We start from the raw sequence: 26,497 nt of genomic DNA, 5'->3' as shown, positions 1-26,497 counted from the left end.
ATATTTCTAGCACGAAGCCATAATGACAATTTTCCAAAGCCTTTTCCCTAGCAACTTTTCCAATGTTTTTATAATATGCTAGAGTGGTTACTTCTGTAATTTTCACATCGCAATACATCCTCTTTTCCTTAGCATACCATTACTCTTTGGCTCTTTTGCCCTATCTTCTGCTTACAACTCTTCCTTCATCAGTTTTTCATATACACATTCATGTACGCACATCGATGACAGTATCAGCACAACTTTTAAGTCACTTGCTATTCTAGACAGCCTTGGGGGTTTTCAATTTTTCATTTATCCTCTACGTATATTTTTCAAAATTCTGTTTCCATCATACTAGTATCCTTTTATTTTCAATTTAATTTCTCCAGTTTTTACATAAACAACAGATTTCAAGAAATTTTGATAGGCCAAGGGAAAAACAAAAATGAGAATTACACCAAAAGCAATGATGAAATACACTTAAAACACATCGCATCAGTTCGTTAAAGTCAATACCAAATATGGATAAGCTGGATAAAGACAAGATACTGTATGCATTAATCACTGAAAGTCACAATGAAATAAAAATACATAAGGCAGGTCAATATGGCAACAATAATTAAAGGCATATATCCTACCTATCCCATAGGCCTGGACTCCACTTAACCTTAAGTACAAACAATGCCAAAATACTTGTAATGATACATCCTAACCTTACCTAACCTATGGCACAGTATCCTGCCTGATCGAGAATTGTTTTGCATACCCAGGAGCCTTTTACCTAACTTTGTACTTTTTGTTCACCTAAAGCTTTTTGCTGCTTTCCTAAAAACATTATGCCAGATAGATTTCACTCTGTGATTGGCTGATACAAAGAAAATCAATCCATTACAGGCGGTCCCCGGGTTACGACGGGGGTTCCGTTCTTAAGACGCGTCGTAACCCGAAAATCGTCGTAAGCCGGAACGACGTTCTTGAAAACATGTCCACAGGGAAAATTTCACTACTAATTTGCAATTTTTCTTAGGGCCGTATCTCTAAAATTATCACTAATTTACTTTTTTCATGTGCAACACTGTGTATTCACAAATTACTGTATATGGCAACTTTTTCCCCCTCCCATAAATACATATATTTCTCCAGAGAAGAAAGAAAGAGAGGACTGTGCAATTATGTTTGTCTGTCTATCAATTCTTTTGCTGAGAGCGAGAGAGATAAAAGGAAGAAATAGAAACACCAAATGTATGACAAGTATCTTGTGGAGAGAGAGAGAGAGAGATTGTCCTTACAGTATTTAAAAGAGAAATGAAATGATTATTGTATTTAAAATACTCAGATATGAATTTTGTACTTACAGTTAATAAGTATTATTATTGGAAAATATTAATGATAAACTTATTACATACATGTCCATGAAAATGATCTCATCTCAGTAAGAGAGAGAGAGAGAGAGAGAGAGAGAGAGAGAGAGAGAGAGAGAGAGAGAATACATAAAACCATTAAATTCGTTGACCATTGTATGGCATTAAGCTCCGAGTGTCACTCGAGTTGAGTTAGGGAAATTGATACAGAAAAAGACAAAGGGAAGAATTTTCTTTTGAAATTAGTTATCGTATTATTACTACTTCTATTATTATTATTATTATTATTTGAAAATATAATAAACACATGCATCTACCATAAAAATTCTCTCATCTCAGTAAGAAAGAGGAATTATCCTTACAAGTGAAATGGAAAGGTCATTTTCATCTCTTTAAAATACGACCATTATTAATTTTGTAATTAAAGTTTTATTATTATTATTAAATAACTGAAATTATCAATAAACATTTACATACTAGTACCATAAAAATTCTTTCATCTCGGTAAAAAAGAGAGAGAGAGAGAGAGAGAGAGTGTTTATCTCTCTCTGTTCTCTCAAAAAATACTTATAACGCTTCCAGCGAAAGAGAGGGAGTGAGTTACCACTATGACACATTATTATCTTGTGTGGGGCCAAAAAGAGAGAGACGAGAAGAGAGAGAGAGAGAAGAGAGGAGGAGAGAGAGAGAGATGAAGAGAGAGAGAGAGAGAGAGTTAACCTTAATTAAAAGTGACATGGATAGATTAGTACGTATTGTATTTCTTTAAAATACTATCACATATGAATTTTGTAATTACAGTTATTATTATTATTATTATTTGAAAGTATTAAAAACAAATAGTACAAGTACATAAAAAATCTCGAGTCTCAGTAAATGAGAGAGAGAGAGAGAGAGAGAGAGAGAGAGAGAGAGAGAGAGAGAGAGAGAGAGAGAAGGGGGTAAAAATTTCAGGACCACGTCATTGCAACACTGCAGCTCTTCCCCCTCCTGGCTGTCACAGAACTTGATATATATGACAGTTTTAGTACCTGGATCTCGAGGAAAAGGTTACATTGAAGACTGGGATTTCCTTCATTCTTCCATAATTTTTTAAATATAAGCTAAAATCTTACTAATTCACTATGGTAATTTCTTTAATGAATTGATATTATTGGTGTATAAATTAATATTAATATTTGAAAATAGTAAATCATTTATTTATCATACAAAAAAACATACATCTTTGTAGGAGAGAGAGAGAGAGAGAGAGAGAGAGGAGAGAGAGAGAGAATTATTATTTTTATGGAGATACGAGTTACTGACAGCTATAATGAAACATTACGTAAGGTAATATTAAAACAGAAGAAGAATTCTAAAAAATACATACGGTTTTGTTGGCTTCATGATCGTAGTCTGATTTATTTTAGATTTTATGAAATGTATTTAGTCATGAAAATAAACATCAAAATACACTAATTAGTGATTATTTTCGTTGGAAAATACAAAGAGAGAGAGAGAGAGAGAGAGAGAGAGAGAGAGAAACTGTGCTAAACTATGAAGGATTCTTATCATAGTATGCGTTTTTTAAAAGCGTCGTAAACTCGGAGCGTCGGAAGCGTCAGCGTCGTAACCTCGGAACAAGCGTCGTAACCCAGGGCGGATTTTTCAATGAATATTTAAGAAAAAGCGCCGTAACCTCGGAACGTCGTAAGCCGGACCCGTCGTAACCCGGGGACCGCCTGTATATGCTTTTATGAAGATATTGCCATGAGAGAAAAGTTGTTCTACGTGACACAACAGAAAGAAATTCAATACAGAAACCATGCCAGTACTTATGGACAATTTGTAAATTTTCTTTACAGGAGCCACTGACTTGAAATTTAAGCTGCCAAAGAATTCAGCATTCATTTGACAGATGTTACAAAAGATAATTGCAAATACAGAAAGAGATCAATTATTATAAAATAAAAAGAAATTAACAGACAAAGAGATACATAATTTTTTTTTTTTTTAAATACATGAGAAATCTTTTAAAGTAGTAAAAGCGATAAGTAGAGACCAGGATAGACCCAGACGGTGAGACAGCCGGGCTAGAATAATGTAGGTACTTGAGCATAATCCCAAATAAAAAGGCTCACGTTAAAAACATTTTAAAGCTGCAATAATTTAATTTTTTACTAATACGGAATTAATCCTACAAGGTTTCTGTCACACATAAATTTCATTTATGCTGTATTTTTCTCACATTAAGACTTGGTTAGCATTGATTTCCTCCAAGCAGTCATTAAACATAAAGTTTCTCTAGTAGTATATTCTAAGATACTTGTTTAGGATTGGCTTTTTCCGACAAGCAGTGTTATTTATTTTTTCAAACAAAACATTTTAAATCTACTTTTATTAATTTTCTGTGAATAGCATGATGCCATCAAAATTCCAATGATAAAATAAAAAACAATAATAGTTAAATAATGGCAAATATTACTTTTCCCCTTGTTAGCATCAAGTTAATTGAAAGATGTGGGCGCATTCTTCTTCTGCAATATTTAATATATTATCGCAGTTTCATATTCGGAAGAATGACCGTGGAGTAGTTCGCAATAATAAGCAGCAGAGGATTTTATGGCCGCAGGAATTGGTGCAAGCCAAACAATTCCATATCGTCGTTCACATTTTTAGCCTCCCATTTTCTTAAGAGTTATGTTGGTCAAGTTTGAATGGAAATGAATAAAATATTGGGAATAATAGTCATTTGGCTGTTCTAATGAAATTAACGTGAATCGAGACAGGGGAGAGTTACAACACACAAAATTTGAAACGCGGTATTCCGAGCTAGTTTCGCGACTTCAAATGCGCTAGATATGATAAGTTTAGCCACGCCACCGGCCAACAACTAACGATTATCCCCTACTTTCCCTACCTGCATATAATTTCCAACATGAAATTATAAAGAGAAAGTGAAAAAAAAAAACCAAGCACCTTGCAAAACAATCTAAAAATTACAGCTTACAATAATGAATACAGAGAAACGACTGATTATTACCCTTTATTGCAGTCTCAGTCACTGGCCCTTTTGGCATACATGGCATTAACTTGCAGTACTGAAGATGCTTCTCGTGGATGCGAGAGTTGGCGTGCCTAAAGAGTTCAGACTTGCCGGCCGTCAATTCCTTGTCGCACGCTCTGCAATAAGCCTTATTTTCATTTCCACCAGGAGACAGCCATCCTCGTGCCCAGATTTCCTTCTCCCACTCCTTCCTGTATCTCTGGCAGCGGTAATCTCTGCTTTCCGGAAGGCTAAACATGTTTGGGCTATGTTAATGTAACAGTTTGTCCCAGATTAAACAGAAACGGTCTAAAAGCGCATAACGAAGCTTAAATCACACGCAAACTCGACTTGATTGGCGTAGGGTATTCCTAAGTATCGAGGGACAGCCATAACGCTACCACCTACAAGCACCTACCCTACCTCAGCCCTACCTCGATCGGTAACCCAGATGTCTATTCTTCTTCTTTTGATGTCACGTCGAACCTGCCATGTTCCTTTGTTTTCATCATGCTCTGTTTTATTTCCTTTATTTTCTCAAGTGTTGGTTGGATTTGCTTCATAGAAGTAAAGTGTGAGTTAGGGTCAACCTGTCGTTACGTGAAAAAAAGTAGTCTAGGGATTTCTTTATTCGTCAACTCCATTTCACCACGTCATTCTTAAAATTTAAATGGCGGACAACCAGTTTATTCGATGTTTGAAAAATTTAAACATTAAAATTTCAACTAAAACAAAGGAAAAATACACCAAGACTGATTTTACTCGATTCGCTAACTTTTCCTACGAAAAACAGATTGCTACCCTAGGTTTTCCCTATCCCTACTGCACAACGCATGTACCCTACGCTTAGCAACACTGTGGGGACTTTCCTTATGGGCGGTAATATTTCAATTCTTATGTCTCGGAGGAACTCCTCTCAAAACAACACAAAACATTCTACATCTACTTTTGGCAACAGGTTGTTGCAATATTTGCATTTAGTACATATATTACATACACGAAAGAATTTTCCATTTGTTACGTAGCATGGAAGAGGTCTTGCCTTTAGTACAACGGCGCCGAAGCCACTTGTAAGATATGTATTTTCAACACTGTGAAGTACTTCAAAGGAATATATATATATATATATATATATATATATATATATATATATATATATATTATATATATATATATATATATGTGTGTGTGTGTATTATATATATATATATATATATATATATATATATATTATATATATATATATATATATATATACATAATACATATATATATATATATATATATATATATATATATATATATATATATATATATATATATATATAGAAGGGAATATTATAGGAATTAAAATGATTGAACATGGTTTTTTTTTAGATAAATGAACATGGTGTATGTTTTCCTCTTTGATAATAATTTTCCATATTTATCTCTTTATAAAGACCATTTCCACAGCTGATCTTTCCAGCGCGAAGCCATAATGACAATTTTCCAAAGCCTTTACACTAACAACTTTTCCAATATTTTTATAACATGCTTAAGTAGTTACTTCTGTAATTTTTACATTGCAATACATCCCCTTTTCATTAGCACACCATTACTCTTTGGCTCAATTCCCCTTTCCCCATCTTCGGCTTCCTTCTAACTCTTCCTTCATCAGGTTTTCATATACACATTCAAATAAGCACATGGATGACAGTATCAGCACAACTTTCAAGTCACTTGCTATTCTAGACAGTCTTCGGGTTTTTAAATTTTTCATTTTCCTGGGGACCTTTTACCCTTTTATCCTCTTTTGAGTATTTTTCAAATTATTGCTGCCATCATACTAGTATCCCTTTATTTTCAATCTAATTTCTCCAGTTTTTATGTACAAATTTCAAGAAATTTTGATAGGCCACGGGAAAAAATAATGAGAGAATTACACCAAAGCAATGATGAAACGTACTCAAATCACAGAAGCAACAGCTCGGTAAAGTCAGTACCAAATATGGATAAGCTGGGTAAAGACATAATATTAATTACCAAATATGGCTCAATCGTGTAAAGTAATCACTAAAAGTTATTATGAGATAAAAATTATATGGCATCGGTAATTAAAGGCATATATCCTACCTGTTCTCCACTTAACCTTAAATACAAACAATGCCAAAATACTTGCAGGATATATCCTAACCTTACCCAACCTATGACACAGCATCCTACCTGATCAAGAATTGTTTTGCATACCCAGGACCCTCTTACCTAACTTTTTACATTTTGTTTACCTCTAGTGTTTTGCTGCTTTCCTAACAACATTATGCCAGATAGATTTCACTCTGTGATTGACTGATACAAAGAAAATCAATCCATTATATGCATTTATGAAGATATTGCCATGAGAGAAAAGTTGTTCTATGTGACACAACAGAAAGAAGTTTAATACAGAAATCAGTACTTATGGACAATTTGTAAATTTTCTTTACAGGAGCCACTGACTTAAAATTCAAGTTGCCAAAGAATACAGCATTCACTGACAGATGTTACAGAAGATAATTGCAAATGCAGAAAGAGATCAATTATTATAAAAGAAAAAGAAATTAACAGACAAATAGATATATACATTTTTTTTAAATACATGGTGAATCTTTTAAGATAGTAACAGTGATAAGTAGATACCAGGATAGACCCAGACACTGAGACAGCCAGGTTAGAATAATGTAGATACTTGTGCATAATCCCAAATAAAAAGCCTTGTGTTGAAAACATTTTAAAGCAGCAATAATTTAATTTTTTGCTAATACGGGATTAATCCTACCATGTTTCTAAATTTGAGTGAAAAGCCACTTATGCTTATTTTTGTTGGTAACGACTATATTAAACGGAATTATTTCAAGTCTTCCAAGTACGAAATTACCCTTAAAAATTAATGTATGTAGCCTATAATAACTCCATGGTAGGTTCTGGATATTACGACCCCCGCCCTAGGGTAAATGATCGAGCGGCGACATAGCGGCCACCGATCCCGGAATGCGGCCACCTTCCTGAAAACGTACTTCAATTCGCTGCCATGAGCATCAGTCATGAGTTGTGGCCCATTCTGACAGCACACCGAGACATCTACGTTCCTCTCGAAGTGTTTTCTCCGAAATTACAGAATGATGGCATAATTCAAGCGCTTTTTCGGGAAGTGGCCGACTTCCGAGAGAGATGGCCGCTTTGTTGCCCTTCGGTCATTTACCCTATAGAACACAGCACCTTAGGTTAAGTAAGGATCTACCATCGCAATTACCAGGCACACTTTCTAGCATAGATCAGGTTAAGGTCCTGAGTGGGAAATAAAATCCTGGGCCAGGAAGGGCTCAACAGCCTAAATTAGGTTAGGCGGGGATGTATCCCAATAACTGACAGTGTATAACATATTTCACAAAGGTTGGAGGTTCCAGGGGCACTGGGCACCCCCTTCATATAAGTAGGACCAGGTGGATAGGTTACTATGTGGGGTCTGGACGCATCCCTATAATTAACATATATCCCCATTTTCAGGATTTTCAAGTTTGTTATCATCATTATTCATTTAGCCAAATATTTTCCAAACTGACTTGTGATCGTGGTCGAAAAACGAATAAAAATGAAGAAAATAATTTAAATGAATATATGCAGGCGGTTGATATACTACCTATTATGGTTCTTGTGTTAGCTATTAAGTACTACCTTGAAAAGATAATAAAATACCTTACGACAATAATTAACCCTTCTTTTGTTTAAAAATTGCTACATACAAGCCTGGGTTCAAACTGTGTTGGGTAAAAATTGAAATTTGAGAGAAGTTTCGAAAAAAAAAGAAACGTTTCAAGTTACCCTTCCGGAAACGAAAAACGTCTCGGGGGTGTTCCGTTATGTTCTCGCAGCCCGAATCGGACTACTAATCACACTACAGCGACACGGGGCCACTCGAAATCAATTTAAACTAACAATATTTTAAGTGTTAATTAATTAAATAATAATAAATAATCCATACTCACCTATGACCTCTTGCGAGCTGTTCTTCTGCGAAGGGAACGTGATGACGATGTTGTTGGAGGGAACGTTTTCCGGGAAGCCGCTGGGAGGCATTTGAAGTTCGGCGGGGATCTCGGGTCTGACGGTGGACATGTTCCGGTGATGTTTCTTGGTCTTGTTGTGGGTCCTCATGTCCGTCAGGTGCGCCCTGATCTTTTTCTTGCAGTATTTGCACCAGACGTGGCGGGGGTCCATCTTCAGAGGATGGATCCAGTCCTTGACTTCGTCGATGGACAGCCATCGCGGGTTGAATTTCCGAGGGTACCTGTAGCCGCCTCCCGACGGCGGCTCCTTCTTGATCTTCTTCCTTTCTGCAGGCGCCTCGTCGTCCGACTCGTCCTCGCTGGATTCCGGCTCGATGTCGATCTGCGCCAGGGGCACCTCGTCTTCGGGTTCGGGGCTCGACTCCCTTTCGATCTTGATGGCTGCAGGAGGAACTCGCCGACGTTGGCTGCGTTTCAGACTCATCGTGGCTAGATCACGCCAAGGCCGCCAGCCACGGGCTTTGTTTACCGCTCGAGATCGAGTGAGGAAGACGAGCCAGTTTCGACCCGAAGTTGATACGCCGCTTGTGTGCCAACAGGTGGCCGAGGGCGATTTGCACATACGAAATTTTGACGTATGTAGTTGAATGTATACACAAACTGAACGTTTGTGATGAAAGGCAGACATTAAAACTGGAGTTCATTATGAAATGTAGACAAACTGGACGTTTGTGATGAAATCCAGACACCCAAACTGGACGTTTGTGATGAAATGCAGAAACACAAACTTGATGTTTGTGATGAAATGCAGAAACACAAGCTGGACGTTTGTGATGAAATGCAGACACCTAAAATGGCCGTTCATTATGAAATGCAGACAAACTGAGCGTTTACTGTCCGCGTACAAAACGCTGTTTGCTTAGATACCAGCGTTTGTGTAGCATGTTCCCAATTAACATGTGGCCAACGCATTGCACAAACTATTATTCATGTATTTCGTGATGTATATGTACCCAAACCTGTCGTTTATATCGTTTTTTGTCTACAAAACACGATTCAAAGACCCGAGTGTGAGTGCGCCAAACAGTTGCTTAAGTTTAGCAAACAAATATTTACGTAATGTGGTTACATGTATACGCAAATTGTACGCTTTTACTACCTTTTCTGCAAAATATGAAAGATTCCACAAACAAGTACTGACGTATAAAATAAGAGGTATGTACACATACTATATGCTTAGGTATAGCCTATTGGACGGACATTGGCTAAGTCTACAAACGATCTCGCTTCAATGGACGTTTGTCTGGAAACGTTTTAACATCAATCAATGTTCGTCAATGAAAGGCTGTAGTTTGTGAACGTTTACCTAGAACCTAAAGTTCTCGTAATGAACGTTATGGTTGCGAGTTGGTAATATCTAATTATCTTGTAACCAGTTAGACCTCCAGCCATTTAATGGAAAGCGAAAAAATAATGATAAAAAGAACTACAGAACTAATATTACGTTGATAATCTACAAATAAGTTTTGAAATTTATGCATACTTGTATTCTGCAAAAGATCGTTTCGTGAATTAAATTAATTAATTGTATTATTATGCGAATAATCTGTGGTAAAACAACATGACAATAGATGGCGCTAGTTACTCGACGCCACCATTTCCAGCCCGTTTTCTCATCTTAGAGTTTCGTGGACGCGCTCTCAGCACCATCTATCACCAGGGTGATGAAACCACAAAAACAGCTACTATTTTACAAAATAATGTTTGGTTCTGAGCGCGATATCTTATGTTTACCGCTATTATTTTCTTATAATTCGTAACGACAGACAGTATAAATCACAGTTAATATTTCTGTTTTGGGTTATCGAATGTGGCTTCGACTAGATAAAGTAGAGGTTTTTATAAGAAAAAAAAAATGTTTTGAGTTCTCGTATGCATAAGTGTCTCAATATTCACGCCGTTAAGACGCCCGTAGCGTAAACTTTTATTAAAATTAATATTATACCAGTACACCATTCTCACTGTGACCAAAATTAAATAAAAAAACTGAACAAGCGTCTCTGTCCTGTAATTATTTTTCTTATGGCTGACGGATATCTTCTTAGAATACCATACGTCTCAGATGAAAATTTTTATTTTAAAATGAATTTCGTCGCGACTGAATTCCATTATTTCAAAGCAACTCTCCATTCCTTCCTATATTTGCTCCCTTGCCAAAGGCTTCCATTTTCCATTTATGAAAATCAAGAACGGACCAACAGATTTTGATGACTAGGTTGAAAGGAGAAGAGCCATTCTTGGTAATTAACTTCGCGCGGATAATGATCAGTCGCCATAGGAACCATCTCGCCACTTTTTTTTATTCGTACATTTATCTCCCTTGTGTAAAGGAAACAGAGGATTGTTAGATAAAAATGGAGGTACAATTACCCAATCGGTTGTTAACCATTCAATTGATTTTGCAATTGCTACTTGAATTCGATTGAATTAATGTTATAATGTATAGAAATAAAACATTCAATACGTGTTAGTTTTTTCCTATTTATCTTAATTCTTTCATAATAGTATCTCCTTTACTTTCGTTGGTCACTGACGATAACAAGTGCTGTAAGTAACCAACAAAATCTATAAAAGCAAGTCAGCTTTAATTTTGAAAAGTTCATTAACTTACTTTCCACCTACCGAGTTCAGTGAAGACAGCCCTATATTGGCCTATTTGCTAGTTGCTTTCTATTTTCTTCCTCTTGGCCATTTTCCACAGCCTTTTCTTCTGTTCCAGTTCTTTGATTTCAGTCACGTACATAAAATAATGCATTCTTTTCTGTGTATACAATTCTCAAGTCTTATGGAAGGAACTCAAACCAGATTACGAATTTCAACTGTCAGACTAACCTCAGATACGTAATCATGAGGAGGTTCTTGACTATATAATGTGTTTTTCTAGTGTACAACAATCTTTACTCGAAATCGTGTTACAGTGCCAGGGGTGGCCAACCTTTTGTTTCCCATGCACCAATTTTCTTCACTACTCATTCAGATGCGCCACACCTACCCCCTCTCAATCCTTTGAGTATGATAATTTGGACATATTTGGCTAATTCACACACACATATAAATATATATATATATATAATATATATATATATATATATATATATATATATATACATACATATACACACACAGATATATAATGATGACGCATTATTGTTTAAAGATGACGACTAATAGATGCACACGGAACAATAAAATCAAATAAAAATTCTTTCTATGTTTTATATTAGAACAAATCTCAGTAAAACTCACTTCTAGCTATAAGTTACTTGAGTTTTTTTGTATTTTTTTCTAGAAAAAAGTATTATTATTATTAGTAGTAGTAGTATTTCTATTTTTATGAGCAGGCATGTATTTTTCTTTTATTGTCTCTGGGGTATAGTGCGCCACTTGTAACCGTGCAATGCGCCACTGTTGGCGCATACGCCATACGTTGGTTACACCAAGGAGACCTAATTGTAATTTGACGATGGTACACGAGGCTTTCCTACGACAACTACTCCAGTCTTGATCGGTTGTGCATGACGAAAGACCGTGTGAAGTCTTGTCGTTGATGAAGTATAATTTTTAAGAGTAATAAATCTCCTGGCTTTTGTTTAATTAAGCCCTGTTACCCCTCTTTTAGAGTGAATGCTCATAAATGAACAGCCTAGGACTAATGACCTCCTTCTGAAAACGGAAGGTTAATGGACTTTGGATGTGGGTGACCAGGTAGGTGGGTACCTATACTAGCCCGTTTAAACTAAATCAAAGGTCGTCCTCCAAGGGTTACACTGTTTGCAGAAATGCTTGACAGACAGTGTCTCTGCTTGGATGATAGGCAGTTTAACAATCATGGCCTACGCTACTACAGTGAAACGAGAAGGCCAAGTTCATATACTGCAGTCTCTGTGAGATGACTTTTCTGGCCGTGTAGTACTAGTGGAATGAACGAACAATCATCTAATCACCGAGTCACTTTTAAGTCACTGAAAAACCCTTATACCTATACACATCAGGAACAGGACCCCGTTTTCTGGAATGCTTTCTCCTACGGGACACATGCGACTAACTGTGCAAGTTGCTAAACCCCTTGCATACATCTTTTGCCATTTTCACGAGAAAACAGTTACCAATACACAATTCACTACTAACATATTTTCGATGACTTGATTACTTAGGAGGCAGCCTAGGAGTTTGTTTTCTCCTGCTTCTGTTTACGGAAGTCTCTCTCCAACTATCACTGGTCTGGTGACTGGACAGAGGGCAGCACTTGCAAGTGACCACTCTTGCCAAAGAGAGTGAGTGGTGAGTGGGCTTTCCCATGCTCTTAATAGGCATTCTTTATTGACAGCCATATTTGCTACCAAGGTTCAAAAGTCAGAAGGCTTCACCGCAACTTCTACGTACTCCCTGCTTCTAGTGTTAATGTTATGTAGCCATCTTTACAACAAAGAGGGTTATTACAGAGATGCACAATGTATACAGCCTATCACAGCAAGAAACTCGCTTTTGGCTTACTGCTCGAGGGACGAAGCAGACTTATTATTTTGCAACTAACGCATCTAGTAAAATTAAGAGCGAATATAGAAAACTATTAATTGCTATCAACAAAAATCTAAGAATTTTTGTCATTTTTGGCGATCACGAAGAAAAAGTGTAGTAGTACACAAAGGTTCACAGATTTCGAAATTTACTTTTACGTATTGAGCAGTGAGGGTGCATTTGCTATATGTAATATTCGTGTGCCCCTCAAAACCACAAACTTCTGAAATCTAACGGGAGCTCTCGCTTATTGATAATCTGATAAAATGACAGACATCATTTCTGACCAATTCACCTTCACAATATTCACATTTTTATGGCAGGTGTTCCCATTATGGGGTGAGATGAATTGCAAGATCTTTCCCAAGCTTTTTCTCTAACTTAAGGCCCTTTCACACTAGGCAACTAGTGACTGTCACTAGATGCCTTTCACACTAGGTAACTAAAGGAGGTTCACTTACGGTAGATTCTTGGATGAGCCCTATTTTCACGAGACGTTTGTTTGGCGGCCGCTGATTGGCTGGTACCAGGAGGTAGGCAGTTCCCAGCCAATCAGCGGCCGCCAAACTAACGTCTCGTGAGAATAGGGCTCATCCAAGAATCTACCTTAAGTGAATCAGTTATAGTGACTGTCACTAGTTGCCTAATGTGAAGTCTCAGGCAACTGCAAGCAACCAGTGACTGTCACCGAGTTGTGGAAGCCTTCTCATCAAGTCATTTGAAAGAATGTCATCAATGGAGGAGGTACTGTTGGCTTTACTGGTCAAGAATAAGAGACTGTCTCGAAAAAGAAGAGTGCACATGCATGAGATGTTATCATCAAGAATACAATAAGGTTTACATCATACACTTTACAGTGAAATGAATGAATTTAGGCTTGAAGCCAAGCACTGGAATCCATAGGGATTATTCAGCGCTATTATGAAATTGGTTTGACATGAATATTTATGTTGATTTTATAAACTAAATAAACACAGGCGATTTTAAAACTAAGATAAAAACGGATATCCGCCATAAAGATTATAACTTTGCATTTCGTGAGTGCAAACAAGTGGGTTCGATTCTCGGCCATTCCATTGAGGAATGGTGATAGAAGTTCACTCTCGACGTGGTTCGGAAGTCACGTGAAGCCGTTGGTCTCGTTGCTGAATAACCACTGGTTCCATGCATCGTAAAAACACCATACAAACAAAACAAGAGTAAAAAACTTATACATACATATACCATACACATACTCATATTCATATAAGCATGATTATATAAACAACTTCTAGTGTATACACTACACTTTGCAACGTACCGGGAGGTCAATATTAATTTTCATTAAAAAGGTTAATGTCTTTAAGGAATCCAACAATTCTATTAACAGCTACATCCAGACCAAGCAGTTCTGCTATATCCCTTCCCAGTAACCCATGTCTCTGTCGTGTCGCAGAATACCTATGGCAATGTAATATAATGTGTTCCACAGTAAGTGGTGAGTCACACTGCATACAGACTGGTGCAGGTAACCGCCCCCTCTCCCAATAAGAATCGGTGGGTCAATCGAGTGTGGCCAATTCTTAGACGACATAATACAGTTTCTACCCTACGATTTTGTTGGAAACCAGAGGGCCAATGTTTAATACTTTGTCGGATCTTCTTGTAATTTTTATTGTTGGTCAGATGGGGAGATGACCAACGTGGTTGCCATTTTTTTAACATTTGAACGAATAGTCATTTCATGTCAGTGAAAGGAATATGGTGGAAGAGAATGTCTTCTTTAGTAATGACATCTCTTGCTTCATGGTCAGCAAGTTCGTTACCAGCAATACCTACATGGACAGGAACCCAGCGAAAATGGACAGATTTGAATTTGGAAGCAAGCCTATATAACCATTCTTGAATACGTTGAACAATTGGATGTTTAGGGTTATATTGCTTAATGGCCATGAGTGCACTATAAGAATCTGAGTAAATGGTGAAATTATTACCCTGTAGGGTAGAAGCAATCTCAAGAGATTTGGCTAATGCAGTTAATTCAGCTGTTAAAATGGACACATTATTTGAAAGTCTGCCCACATATGAGTTATTACCATGAACAACAGCACAACCAACACCACTTGATGAATTTGATCTATCAGTAAAAAGTTTAACAGAACCCGAATGCTTTTGGTCATGATCAAGAAAACAAGCCTTCACTTCTTGGGCATTAACAGATTTTTTAACCACAGTTTTTTGACAGACCGATGGTTCTGGGGTCAACCAAGGAGGCAGTTTAGAGCAATGTATTGCCTTAATTTTTTGGTCTTCAATAGACACACTGTCAACTGCAGCATTAATTCTCACATGAAAAGGCTTGGATGCTCTAGCATTTGCAAACTGCTGTGGATTGTTTTGGTTAAGAATAGATGCTGCAGGGTTTTCTGGGGAACCTCTTAGGTTGAACATATACTGCAGTCCCAGTTCCTCTCGACGTAAGTCTAGAGGGAGCTCTTCTGTGTCGGTATATAAGCTTCAACTGGAGATGTTTTAAATGCTCCAGAGCATATTCTCAGACCAGCATGATGAACTACATTCAACTCCTTAAGTTTGCTTGCACTTGCTGAAGAGGAGACTTGGCAACCATACTCAAGCTTTGATTTACATAAAGAGTCATATAACCGTAAAAGTGACCTCTTATCAGCACCCCATTTAAAACCTTAAACCACTTTTAAAATGTTAAGGGACTTCTTCGCCTTAATTTTCAGAGTCAATATGACTACCCCATGTTAGTTTCGTATCAAAAATCATCCCTAAAAACTTCACCTCCTCCTCATACGGTATTAGTGTGTCTTTCAGCCTAATATTTGGGATGGTTTCCTTTCGAGTACACCTAGTAAAACGAACTGCCAGTTTTATTAGGGGAGAATCGAAAGCCATTGTCATCAGCCCAATTGCTGATTGCATTAACTGACTTTTGAAGAAAATTACAAGCTGCAATAGCATCATAACTAGTGACATAAATAGCAAGGTCATCCACAAACAAACATGTCTTTACTGGAGGAGACACACATTCAACAATGCTATTTATAGCCACAGCAAATAAAGTGACACTCAACACACTGCCTTGTGGGACATCCTCCTCTAGCTCAAAAGCATTAGACAAGGTGTTTCCAATTCTAACTTTAATGTGTCTATCACTTAGAAATGACCTGATGAAATTTAACATATTACCTCGTATTCCCATGTCATGAAGCCGCTTAATAATACCAAAACGCCAAGTTGTGTCATAAGCTTTTTCGAGGTCGAAGAAGACTCCTATAGTCTGACAGCGTTTTGAGAAACCTTGCTGAATTTGGGTTGATAATCTTATTAGTGAGAAACCTTGCTGAATTTGGGTTGATAATCTTATTAGTGGGAAACCTTGCTGAATTTGGGTTGATAATCTTATTAGTGGGAAACCTTGCTGAATTTGGGTTGATAATCTTATTAGTGGGTCCACAGTGGAACGATTTCTCCTGAATCCAAATTGGACAGATGATAACAAACCATTTTTTTCTAGATGCCACATCAATCTAGAATTCACAATTTTCTCAAACAATTTGCATACACAACTTGTAAGAGATATTGGCCGATAGCTTGTAGGAAGATGAGGATCTTTCAATGGTTTCTTAATGGGAACAATGATTGCAATCTTCCAAGAAGGGGGGAGAATACCAGTTTTCCATATTTTTTCAAAGATTTTAAGAAAATAGGATTTAGCCGATTCAGGGAGATTTTTCAGCATGCTATAAAGAATGTTATCATTCCCAGGGGATGCTGATACAGATGATGACAGAGCATCCCTTAATTCCCTCAAAGTTAACTTGGAATGATAAGATTCAACATTTCCAGAATTTAAATTAAGGGAAATGGCTGAATTCCTAATATTCTGGAAACGAGTTGAATAGTTCCTGGAACTCGATACTTCGGAGAAATGATCACCCCGTTTTTCAGCAACTTCATTAGGCTTGGTGACAAGGTCTCCATTGATTTTCAAACAGGGTGTTGCCTGTTGGAACATACTTGCCACTTAGCTTTCTAATCTTTTTCCAGATCAATCTGGTTGGGTTGGAATTTATGCCATTTATATACAAAAGGCAGGATTCTCTTTTTTACTTTTTAAAAATATTTTCGCTGTTTTGCCATAGCTCGTTGGTAAATAGATTTTGCTGTTGCAGACTAACTGGATTTATTACGCCTGTAACATTTCCTGGTAATTTTCCTCAAATTACCACAGGTTTTATCCCACCAAGGGACAGCAGGTCTGTGTGGTTTCCCTTTGGTCTTAGATACTGAGTTTTCAGCACTATTCAATATTTTGGAGGCAAACTACTCATAAGCCTTAATATGGCATTTGAAGGATTCAAATTCTTGGGATAGGTTAATGCCTTCTTAAAATTTTACCCAATCTGCTTCCTTTTCCTTCCATTTGGTAGGATAATTCGAGGGGGCATTTCTCACAAACTTAAGATGAATGGGAAAGTGATCACTGTCATGTAGAAACTCATCTACAGACCAATTAAAATCAAGATAGAGAGAAGAAGAGCAAATGCTTAAGTCTATAGCAGATGAACCACCTGTGTAGAGATTATGGTATGTCATAGTATCATCATTAAAAAGTGTAAGATCATTATTATTAACAATGTCATCAATGATCCTACCCTTTGTGTCTAAAAAATCTCCTCCCCAAAGTGGATTGTGAGAATTAAAATCACCAAGTAGTAAAAAAGGTGGAGGAAGTTGATTGATTAAACCTTGAATGTCCCCAAGAGTGAACCTACATCTTGGGGGAAGGTAAAGAGAGCAGATTGTGATTTCACGGTCAAAAGTAGCCCGGATAGCAATTGCTTGAAGCTGGGTGCTCAGGGGAACCCATAAAAAGTTGCAATGCTTTAGTAATAATTATTGCAACACCTCTATGGGCGCGATCCCCATCAGTGGGATTCATTTTGTAGATTTCATAGTTTACACCTGGATTGTATACTGAATCCCCCAATTTAGTTTCTTGAAGAAATACATCACCTGGGTTATGCTCACTCAGTAATATGAAGTTTTCATTATAAAACTAATATTGTAATACTTACCTGAACACCTGAATTAGCCCTGGTCACTGACCAGCCCAAACTATATCCCCACAGAATTACCCGTACTTGGGTAATTTTTTTAACTGCCAACGCTGCAGGTAAACCCCCTTCTACTGAGTTACCTGTACCACCATTGGCAACGCTGTTGCCAGGACCGGCCGGCAGACCGCTCTCCTTTCAGTTGCACTAATCAATAATCTTTGAAGAGGGGAGGAGGGTGGGAGTCATTCAGGTGTTCAGGTAAGTATTACAATATTAGTTTTATAATGAAAACTTCATATTGCAATACATCACCTGAACACCTGAATTAGCCCGATTAACGACATTTAAAAGGAGGTGGGTTCAATCACAATCAGCCCGTCCACTTACGCAATCATGCTCAGGTAACTCAGTTTCACCTACGATGCATTGTAACTCACCCGTATATTCAGATCTTTGGATGAGATTGCTAGCGGAGAGAGTACCTTGTGTCAGTTCCGTCAGTCAGGTCTCGTCTCTGTCTAGATGACCTCCCATGTGGTATTCATTACCTCGCATGTGTGGAGGGAAAAGGGGGCCTCCCATGTGGCTGCTAGGCCTCTCATGTATGGAGGAGGAGCTGCCTGAGCAGCTCCTTCGGGTTCTTTGTTGATCACCGCTGGTGAAGAAGCACGTCGGGTGAGTCGTTGTTGTCGCCGTTCATCCCTGCTATCTGCCTACCTATTTTTCTCTTCATAATGTGTGCCGTTAATGAAGAAAAACAAAACGGGAGACAAAACAAAATTTTTGCTAAGCTACAGACCTTAGACAATAATCCGCCCCCCCACCCCCCCCCCCCCCCCCCCCTGTTCACTAATACTTGATGTGCGAACTTACCGAACTACTGCATTAGCGGCTACGAAAGGTCAGAGCGAGTAACCCTCCATTGAAGCGAAGTGAACGTCCTTAGAATAGAAAGACGTGAAGACAGAAGCCGATTTCCAGGTTGCTGCTTCCAAAATCGATGATACTAAATAGTTCCTTAGGAAAGCCGAAGAGGTATCTATTCCTCTAATGGAATGTGCTCTTGGGCGAGAATCGCTGCTGCCAGGATTGGCAGGAACTTCACCTGAAGCCTGAGTAATAACTTCCCGTAGGAAAAAACTGACCGCATTCTTTGAAATGGCTCTAGAGGGATTCCTCGGTGACACAAATAACGTCTGCGGATGAGACAAGAGCTTTTCTGTGCGTGCTTAATATGTCTTTAGTGCACGGACCGGACAAATGCGCATTTCTAGTTCGTCGTTTCCAGCAAAATCCTCCAGAGAGGAAACTTTAAATGCTCTTAGCAGGGGATTGGCTTCCGATTCCGATTTGGCAACAAATTCCGGTACGTACGAGAGATAGATATCCCTACTGGAAAACGATACTGTCCTAGATACTGCTTGTATCTCTTCCACTCTCTTCGCTGTAGGAAGCGAAACCAAGAACAAGACTTTCTTGGTCAGTTCCCTCAGGGACAACTCTTCTAAGGGCTCGTAACCAGAAGATCTCAGCATATTTAAAACTGCCGCTAAATCCCACGAAGGGGCCCGAAGCGGTGCCATAGGGTGTTCAATTTTGAACGACTTTAGGAGATCGTGCAATACCCTGCTGTTAGACAACTCCGGGAGATGAAGCCGGAACATACTACTCAGCATAGACCTATATCCTGTTATAGTCGAGTATGACAACTTCTTGTGTTTCCTGAGAAACAGGAGGAAATCCGCAACTTTCGCGATGGTAGGACGAGAGATACTATGTCCTTCCTTCCTACACCAGCTCCTGTACATTGCCCACCTAACTTGATAGAGTTTTCCAGTAGACTTTTTTAGACATAATGAAAGCTGGCGAGCCACTTCCTTAGAGAGCCCCGTACTGCGCGCCGCTCGCTGGATGGTCTCCATGCAGCTAGGTTGAGCACGCGCAGGTTCTGATGATAATAATGAAATGGAGTTGTCTGAGTAGATCTCTCCTTTTCGGGAGGATCACAGGAGGTTCCTCTAACATTTCTAGGAGATCCGGAAACCACGGTCTCTGGGGCCAAAACGGAGCTATAAGAGTCATTTGAGTCCCCGTACTGCTTCTCAGTTTCCCTAATACCTGATGTATTAATCCAAAGGGGAGAAACGTGTACACCTATAGGTTGTCCCGCGAGTGGAGCATCGCATCTGTCCCGCACGACATGGGATCCGCTACTGGGGAGAAGTAGGTTATAAGTAAAAAATTCAGTCTTGTGGCGAAAAGATCTACTGTAGCAGGCCACATCTTTAGCAAGAGCTGGACTTCCTCTTGTACTAACATCCACTCGCCCCTTAGTACTTCTCTTGACCGACTCAGTGTGGGGAATAACTGGCCAGATGAATAGGAACATCAGATAGGGGAGGTACAGAACGGAATGGAATCCTGTATCCGTTCCTCAGGACCTCCACAACCTAACACTCCGCGCCCCACTTCTCCCAGATGTTCGCGAAGTGGTTCAGACATCCTCCACTGGTGTCGACGAGGGCAACATCTCCTACTTGCAAAAACCCCTCTTCGCTGCTGAAGGCTTCGAAGTTACTGTTGGGGAAGTCTTGGCGGAGAACCGCACCTTCTTAGGGGACCTAACAGGGGACCAAGAGCCGGTACGCTTACCAGGTGACGGTATACGCGCACCCTTAGGGGATCTGACACCTTGTGCCACAACCCGTATCATCGCTTGTTGTGACTCTACCGCTGATGTTGAAGAGACAAAGTTTACCATTGCCGCAACTTCGTCCTCTTTGAAGAGTTTGTCGCAGAGAGCGAGGGCCGCCCTGGACAGGGCCCTCTTATGGATATCTGGGAAATGGGGGGAAGATGGCTCAAGTATAAGTCTCTCCTCTTCTTCCCAATAAAGGTAGTACTGGCCGCTGCGACATTTGCTTGATGAGCCAATCTCATCAAAACCGATGTGAACAGATTATCAAAAAGGACTGGATCCGATGGAACGAACCTGTCTCTTTTTCAGAAGCCCATCAAACCCGACAACATCCACATCGAGTGTGAGAGAGCTTCGGACTGGTTCTGAAAGGTGTCCTCCAAAATGGTCGCTTCTTTCAAGGGGATTCCTACCTGTCTAGACGACGAGGGAACTCTCGCCAAAAGAGCCTCTACCGATTCATTCAGGGGAACTCTTATACCCGACGAAGGGTTACCCACTACTCCATACACATTCTTCCTGGGTGGAAGTAGAGAAGAATCCTGCCTACCGGAACCCACTATAGAAGTCAACCTAACGTCCGCCTCTCTCATGGACTGCTCCACCCGACCAAACAAAGTCAACTTACAGGACGTGCGAGGTATTGAAGGTTTTGTAGAATATAATTCCTTGAACATAGCTTGAATAGGGTGTACTGGATCTTCTGCCACTCTCGACTGAGGGAACAAATCGTGAATAAATTGTACCATCCTTTTATATTCACTTTCTCCCGCTTGGGGAAAACTCTCTTCCACGATAGGGACTTCCTCTTCCAACGACGTATCCCTATCTGGATCCTCCGATCGGAGAGGAGCAGGACAAGAGATAGGACAAACTTCCAACTTACCCGACTGCAAAGAAGGGGAAATCAATAAATCCCTATACCTGGAATCCTGACCTATCAATCCTTGTAGAATCCCCGCACCAACTGTAGCCGGTTGTGCCAGAACCCTCTCTCCTAAGAGAGACAACGCAGCTCGTGTAGTTGTTGCACTGACAAACACTGGGTGTTCCGAACCCGAAGCAAACCTCTCTGAGGTCGACCCCCCCTGGTGTGAAAAATCCACATGAATCGTTTTATCCTGAAGACCTGAAGACGAAATCGGTGTGTAAGGCGCCAGTGATCTACCCAAACCGGATTGCAAAGGAACTGAGGTTGAAACATCTGAGTTTAACCTCCCCAAATACCCTGAGCCAACACCTGAGAACTCCGAAGCCGCAACACCTGCGACATTACCCAAGTTCCTAACCGCAGGGGATTCCGCTAACGCGGAAGACCTCGCTCCCGAAGCGAGATCGCTTGTACCTGAGCGAACCATACCAGTACCTAAGACCAGAGTAGCTGCAATACCAGTACCAATCATGCCACCCAACGTCCTATTTGGATGGGGAACCACCGCAGCGGTCTTCATACCAGAAGAATCACCCGCCGTAGCGGTTACATAGAATTAGAAGAGGGAATCTCCGTTCCCGTAACCCCCACCAAACCAGCACCAATACCATAACCCTTAGAAAAGGAAACCCCCGCACCCTGAGAAAAGTTTGGGAAAGACATCGAAGGAGAAGAGAAAAAGGGAGAGGACATACCTGGTATACCTACCAGAACCCCTGCCGAAGAACTCGGGCAGTACGAGGCCCCGCCCACCAAGCTCGCACTGACAGCTGTGCTAAGAGAGCGGGATATGCCCACCGGGTCTGAAATGCGTAACTGTCCGTTTGCTGAACCCTCCGCTTCTGAACGAGGGACCTCAGAATGGGACCCCTCCGGGAATGAACCACCCGGGGGAACCTGTCGACTGGCTGTAGACGAAGCTAAGGCATGCCCCAAAAGAGAAGAGTGAGGAGGAACTTGGGAGGTAGAGCTTGTAGATAAGGAGTGGAGAGAAACATTAGGAATAGAAGGAAAAACAGACGTAAAAGGAGATGGAGAAGAAGAAGAAGAAGACGAAGAAGAAGTCATTCTTTTGAGTGAAAGAAGGTATATAGATTCCCCTACCCCCTGATAATCCTGCAACATATCACCCAAAAACTTGGGAAAATTCTTACTGACATGATCCCGAATGTCCAAAAAGCCTAAATGAAAGCCCTGTCTAACCAGAAGTCTATAATTCTGAGACAAACCTAGAATATTAGCATTATACTCTGCCAAGTTAAATGTTATTTCATCAAATTGGCTACCACCAGCCCCTGAATCTGTAAAAGGACCCGTTGGGAAGGAAGCTTTCGAAGGGATGGCCTCGAAATTTTCAACAGGTCTCGCTTCTGATACCGACTTAACGGATGACTTAATATCCTTTGGAAAACACGAGGACGGAAACAGAACTTCCTTTGGATCCAATGCCGATCCTGTAAAGATAGCCGAATCTGAACCCGAAAGGCACTGCTCTAGCAGCTTCTCATCCTTAACCTCTACACTAGGATCACTAACAGTCTTGGTCTCACCTATTGTTAATTCACACTTTTTACTTATGCTTTTAGGGGAAAGGGGGAATTCGGCTGCTGACACTGCCTGCTCCGCACCAGGGGGGCTGGCGGATCCTACACTTTGGGCATGCGGTTCCCCATAACCCCCAGCACCCGTTAGGGCTGGTTCTGGAACAGGTAGGGGAGCTGAAAAAGAGCGATTAAAATCCACACTCTTATTACTATCCTTATCCTGATTCAATTTTGTCAACAATTCAGTAAAAAGATTGGCCATACTTGATGACAACTTATCCTCTAATTTCTTGAATAATACAGCTTCTAAACTATCTTCTTCCACTTTCTTAGGTTCTGTCACCGTTCGCTTATTCTTCGACTCTAGAGTTTTCCTATGTTTTAAATGGCTCTCCATCTGGTCCAATGACCAGTCCCTACACTCCTGACATCTCTGTTTGACCCCACACTGTACCTCCCTACAACTAATGCAACGTGAATGTCTGTCATGTTTCAGGGTACTCATCCGCTTCTTGCAGGCAATACAAGACCAATGAGCTGCCCCATCGCTGCTGCAAGGTTGTTCTGGAGTCGTAGCAGATGAGGATGACTTCGAAGGTGCAGCCGGGGAAGTTTCTTTCTGAGGTGTGTCCATAATAGAAAAGTCCAATCAACGCTTTAGTCAAATCCAAAATCCAGAAGAGGTCCAAATGAAGTCCAAAACGTAATCCAAGGTTCGTCAACAAAACAGCAGGTTAATCTGTGGGTCGGGCTAAAGACCAAACTCTTCACTTGAGCTAGGAAACTTCCTAACGCTCGAGCGAACGAAAAGCAATTGAAGGGAGAGCGCTCTGCCGGCCGGTCCTGGCAACAGCGTTGCCAATGGTGGTACAGGTAACTCAGTAGAAGGGGGTTTACCTGCAGCATTGGTAGCGCTGGCAGTTAAAAAAATTACCCAATTACGGGTAATTCTGTGGGGATATAGTTTGGGCTGGTCAGTGACCAGGGCTAATTCAGGTGTTCAGGTGATGTATTGCAATACCTTTAATATTTCTGAATGAGTCCTTAGTCCTTTACAGTTCCATTGTAAAATGTCCAGATTGAATTTTAGTGCTAGGATCTACCAAGGGAAATTCTATATTGATCTATACTAGTTTTTTTGTTTATTTTCCTTATGGGACTTTATAAGAGTTTCTTTAGATTGTATTGAGATTTGTGGCTTATGATTATGTTTTTTATTGGCTTTTTGATATGGAGGAGAGTGGACTTCCACTGCTATTTTCTTTTTATCCAAGGAACTTGATTCCTTGGTTGTTTCAGGGGCAGGAGCATCTTCACTGTTGTTACATTTTTTATGGGATTTGGATATCTCCATCCTTTGGGCAGGTGGAGGAGAGGATGAAGGAGTTCTCTCTCTCTTTGGCCCTCTAGTTTGTTCTTGTTCCATTTCTTCAAGGGTTTCTTGCTGAAGAGATGGGGCAGACACAGGGAGGATTTCATCAACTGGAGAGGAGTCTATATCAGCAGGCACATCTTTCTTGGATAGGGGTGCTTCAACCCTAGCCGGACTATCACCTAGATCAGATGACTGGGTTTCAGTAGTTCTTGGTTTTACTGCAAGTAGAGGTGCTTTAGTTTTCATAGGGGCTACAGAATCTAGAGCTATAGCACAGGTCTTTGTCTGACCAATTAACTTCCTGGCGTAACTAATACTTATATGTTCAGCATTAGCTTTACATATAGCTGCCTCTTCATAATGTTCAGCATTAGCTTTACATATAGCTGCCTCTTCATATTTATATTGGCTGCACATTTTATTGAATGGGGTATATTCTCTTCACAATTAATACATTTTGGCTGTTTCGAACAAGGACCATGTTCAGGAGCCGAGCAATTATTACAAACTTTATTGTTTTTGCAGAATCTGGATGGATGACCATATTGAAAACAGTTGTAGCACTGCAGAGGTTTGGATAAAAATGGTTTGACTTTGACCCTTTCATTTTCAAAATTGATGTAAGATGGTACATCAGAGTCCTCAAACATTAAAATGACCATATTTGCCTTTGAAACCTTTTTTACCTTCCATACAGAAGTTGGACTGATTTCTAATATTTCTCTTTCTGTCAGTTCACAAAGGTCTCTATCAAATACCACTCCTTTTCCAAAACTAAAATTCATGTGTGGTCTAATTTCTTTTATCATATCATCTTTCTCGAATTTCTTCATTGTCAGCATGTATGATTGTGTCTTTGATTTAGCATGAATTAGGACACTGCCTTTGCCAAACCTTGAGATGTTCCCCATGACAATACAGCCAACCTCTTTGTGGATGTATCTGCTAAATTTGTAGTAATTATTATTTTCCTCCCTAGCAGTTACTACCAACCACATTGGAGGTTTTGGTGTTCTTTCGAAAGTGTCATCGTCATTCAAATTTGGCTGAGCCACTTGTACACATTGTGATGGCCTGTAAGTATCCATATTTTTAGGGACCCTGTCGGTCAGTGCTCCCTTGACAATCTTTTTACAAATCGTTATGTTATTCATACTGCTGCTGGCTTTGAGTGCAGCTTCATGTTTTTCAAAAGTAAGCCATGCCTCCCATTTTTTCTCACTTTCATCAAAGTTCATCCTCAACTCTTCTATTTTGCCACAACTACCAAACGAAACAGAGAGCGTCTCATAGTCACATTCCAAGGGAATGTGCTTTACATGCAACACACTCAAACTATCTACTGTGTTCCCACAATGGGTTCTTTTCAATTTATGATGACTACCCTGAGAGGTAGTACCACCACTGGAGCATTCCATATCCACGGTCAAGTTCATGTCACGGGTCATCATCTGTGCCAAATCATCATCAAAGGGACCAGGGGTACTAGAATCCTTGTGCTTACTAGTCATATAAGCTTTATATTAAAAAAATCAGAAAAATTAAACCTGAAAATATTTCAAAAAATATCGTCAGCCTTTCATAAAGTTTTTTCTTCCACCAATGGCACAAGTGAGAGCCGACTCCCAAATGTCCGCGTCCCTACCCTACCCCACCGGGGATGGCACAACATGGTTAGAGTGGCGCAAGTGTAAGCCAAACCCACTTGCTTGGACTGAGAATATTACAAGAATACAATCATCCCCACCCTAACCATGTTATGGGCAAACCGGAAAGAATGCTGAGTCCTATCCCCAGGACCAGACCCCCCTGGAATCCGTGGTCCAGACCTGAAGAATAGTTCCGCCCTTGAGTTATCAATCTGATATCTCTCAGGTCCAAACATTATTGGGTAGTTGATGATCCTACC

General features: G+C 39.8%; 1 protein-coding gene across 4 annotated transcripts in view; it reads right to left on the bottom strand.

Moving 5' to 3' along the window:
- Positions 1-12,722, bottom strand: part of LOC135201726 (pyrroline-5-carboxylate reductase 3-like) — a 50,095-nt gene extending 37,373 nt beyond the window's left edge. The window contains exons 1-2 of one of the 4 annotated variants that reach the window (XM_064230906.1): positions 8,373-9,169; positions 4,366-4,505 (exon numbers count right to left, since the gene is read on the bottom strand). In XM_064230906.1, the coding sequence (XP_064086976.1) occupies positions 4,366-4,505; positions 8,373-8,650 (418 nt within the window). In that variant the 5' untranslated portion in view covers positions 8,651-9,169. Of the gene's footprint in view, positions 1-4,365; positions 4,506-8,372; positions 9,178-12,581 lie in introns of those variants that run through there. The other 3 variants (XM_064230911.1, XM_064230905.1, XM_064230904.1) reach the window with 3 other exon arrangements.
- Positions 12,723-26,497: the final 13,775 nt, after the last annotated feature.

This window comes from Macrobrachium nipponense, chromosome 28, assembly GCF_015104395.2.
Source record: "Macrobrachium nipponense isolate FS-2020 chromosome 28, ASM1510439v2, whole genome shotgun sequence".
Taxonomy (NCBI): domain Eukaryota; kingdom Metazoa; phylum Arthropoda; class Malacostraca; order Decapoda; family Palaemonidae; genus Macrobrachium; species Macrobrachium nipponense.
The sequence above is the reverse complement of the archived record's forward strand: the minus strand, read 5'-3'. Positions and strand labels throughout refer to the sequence as shown.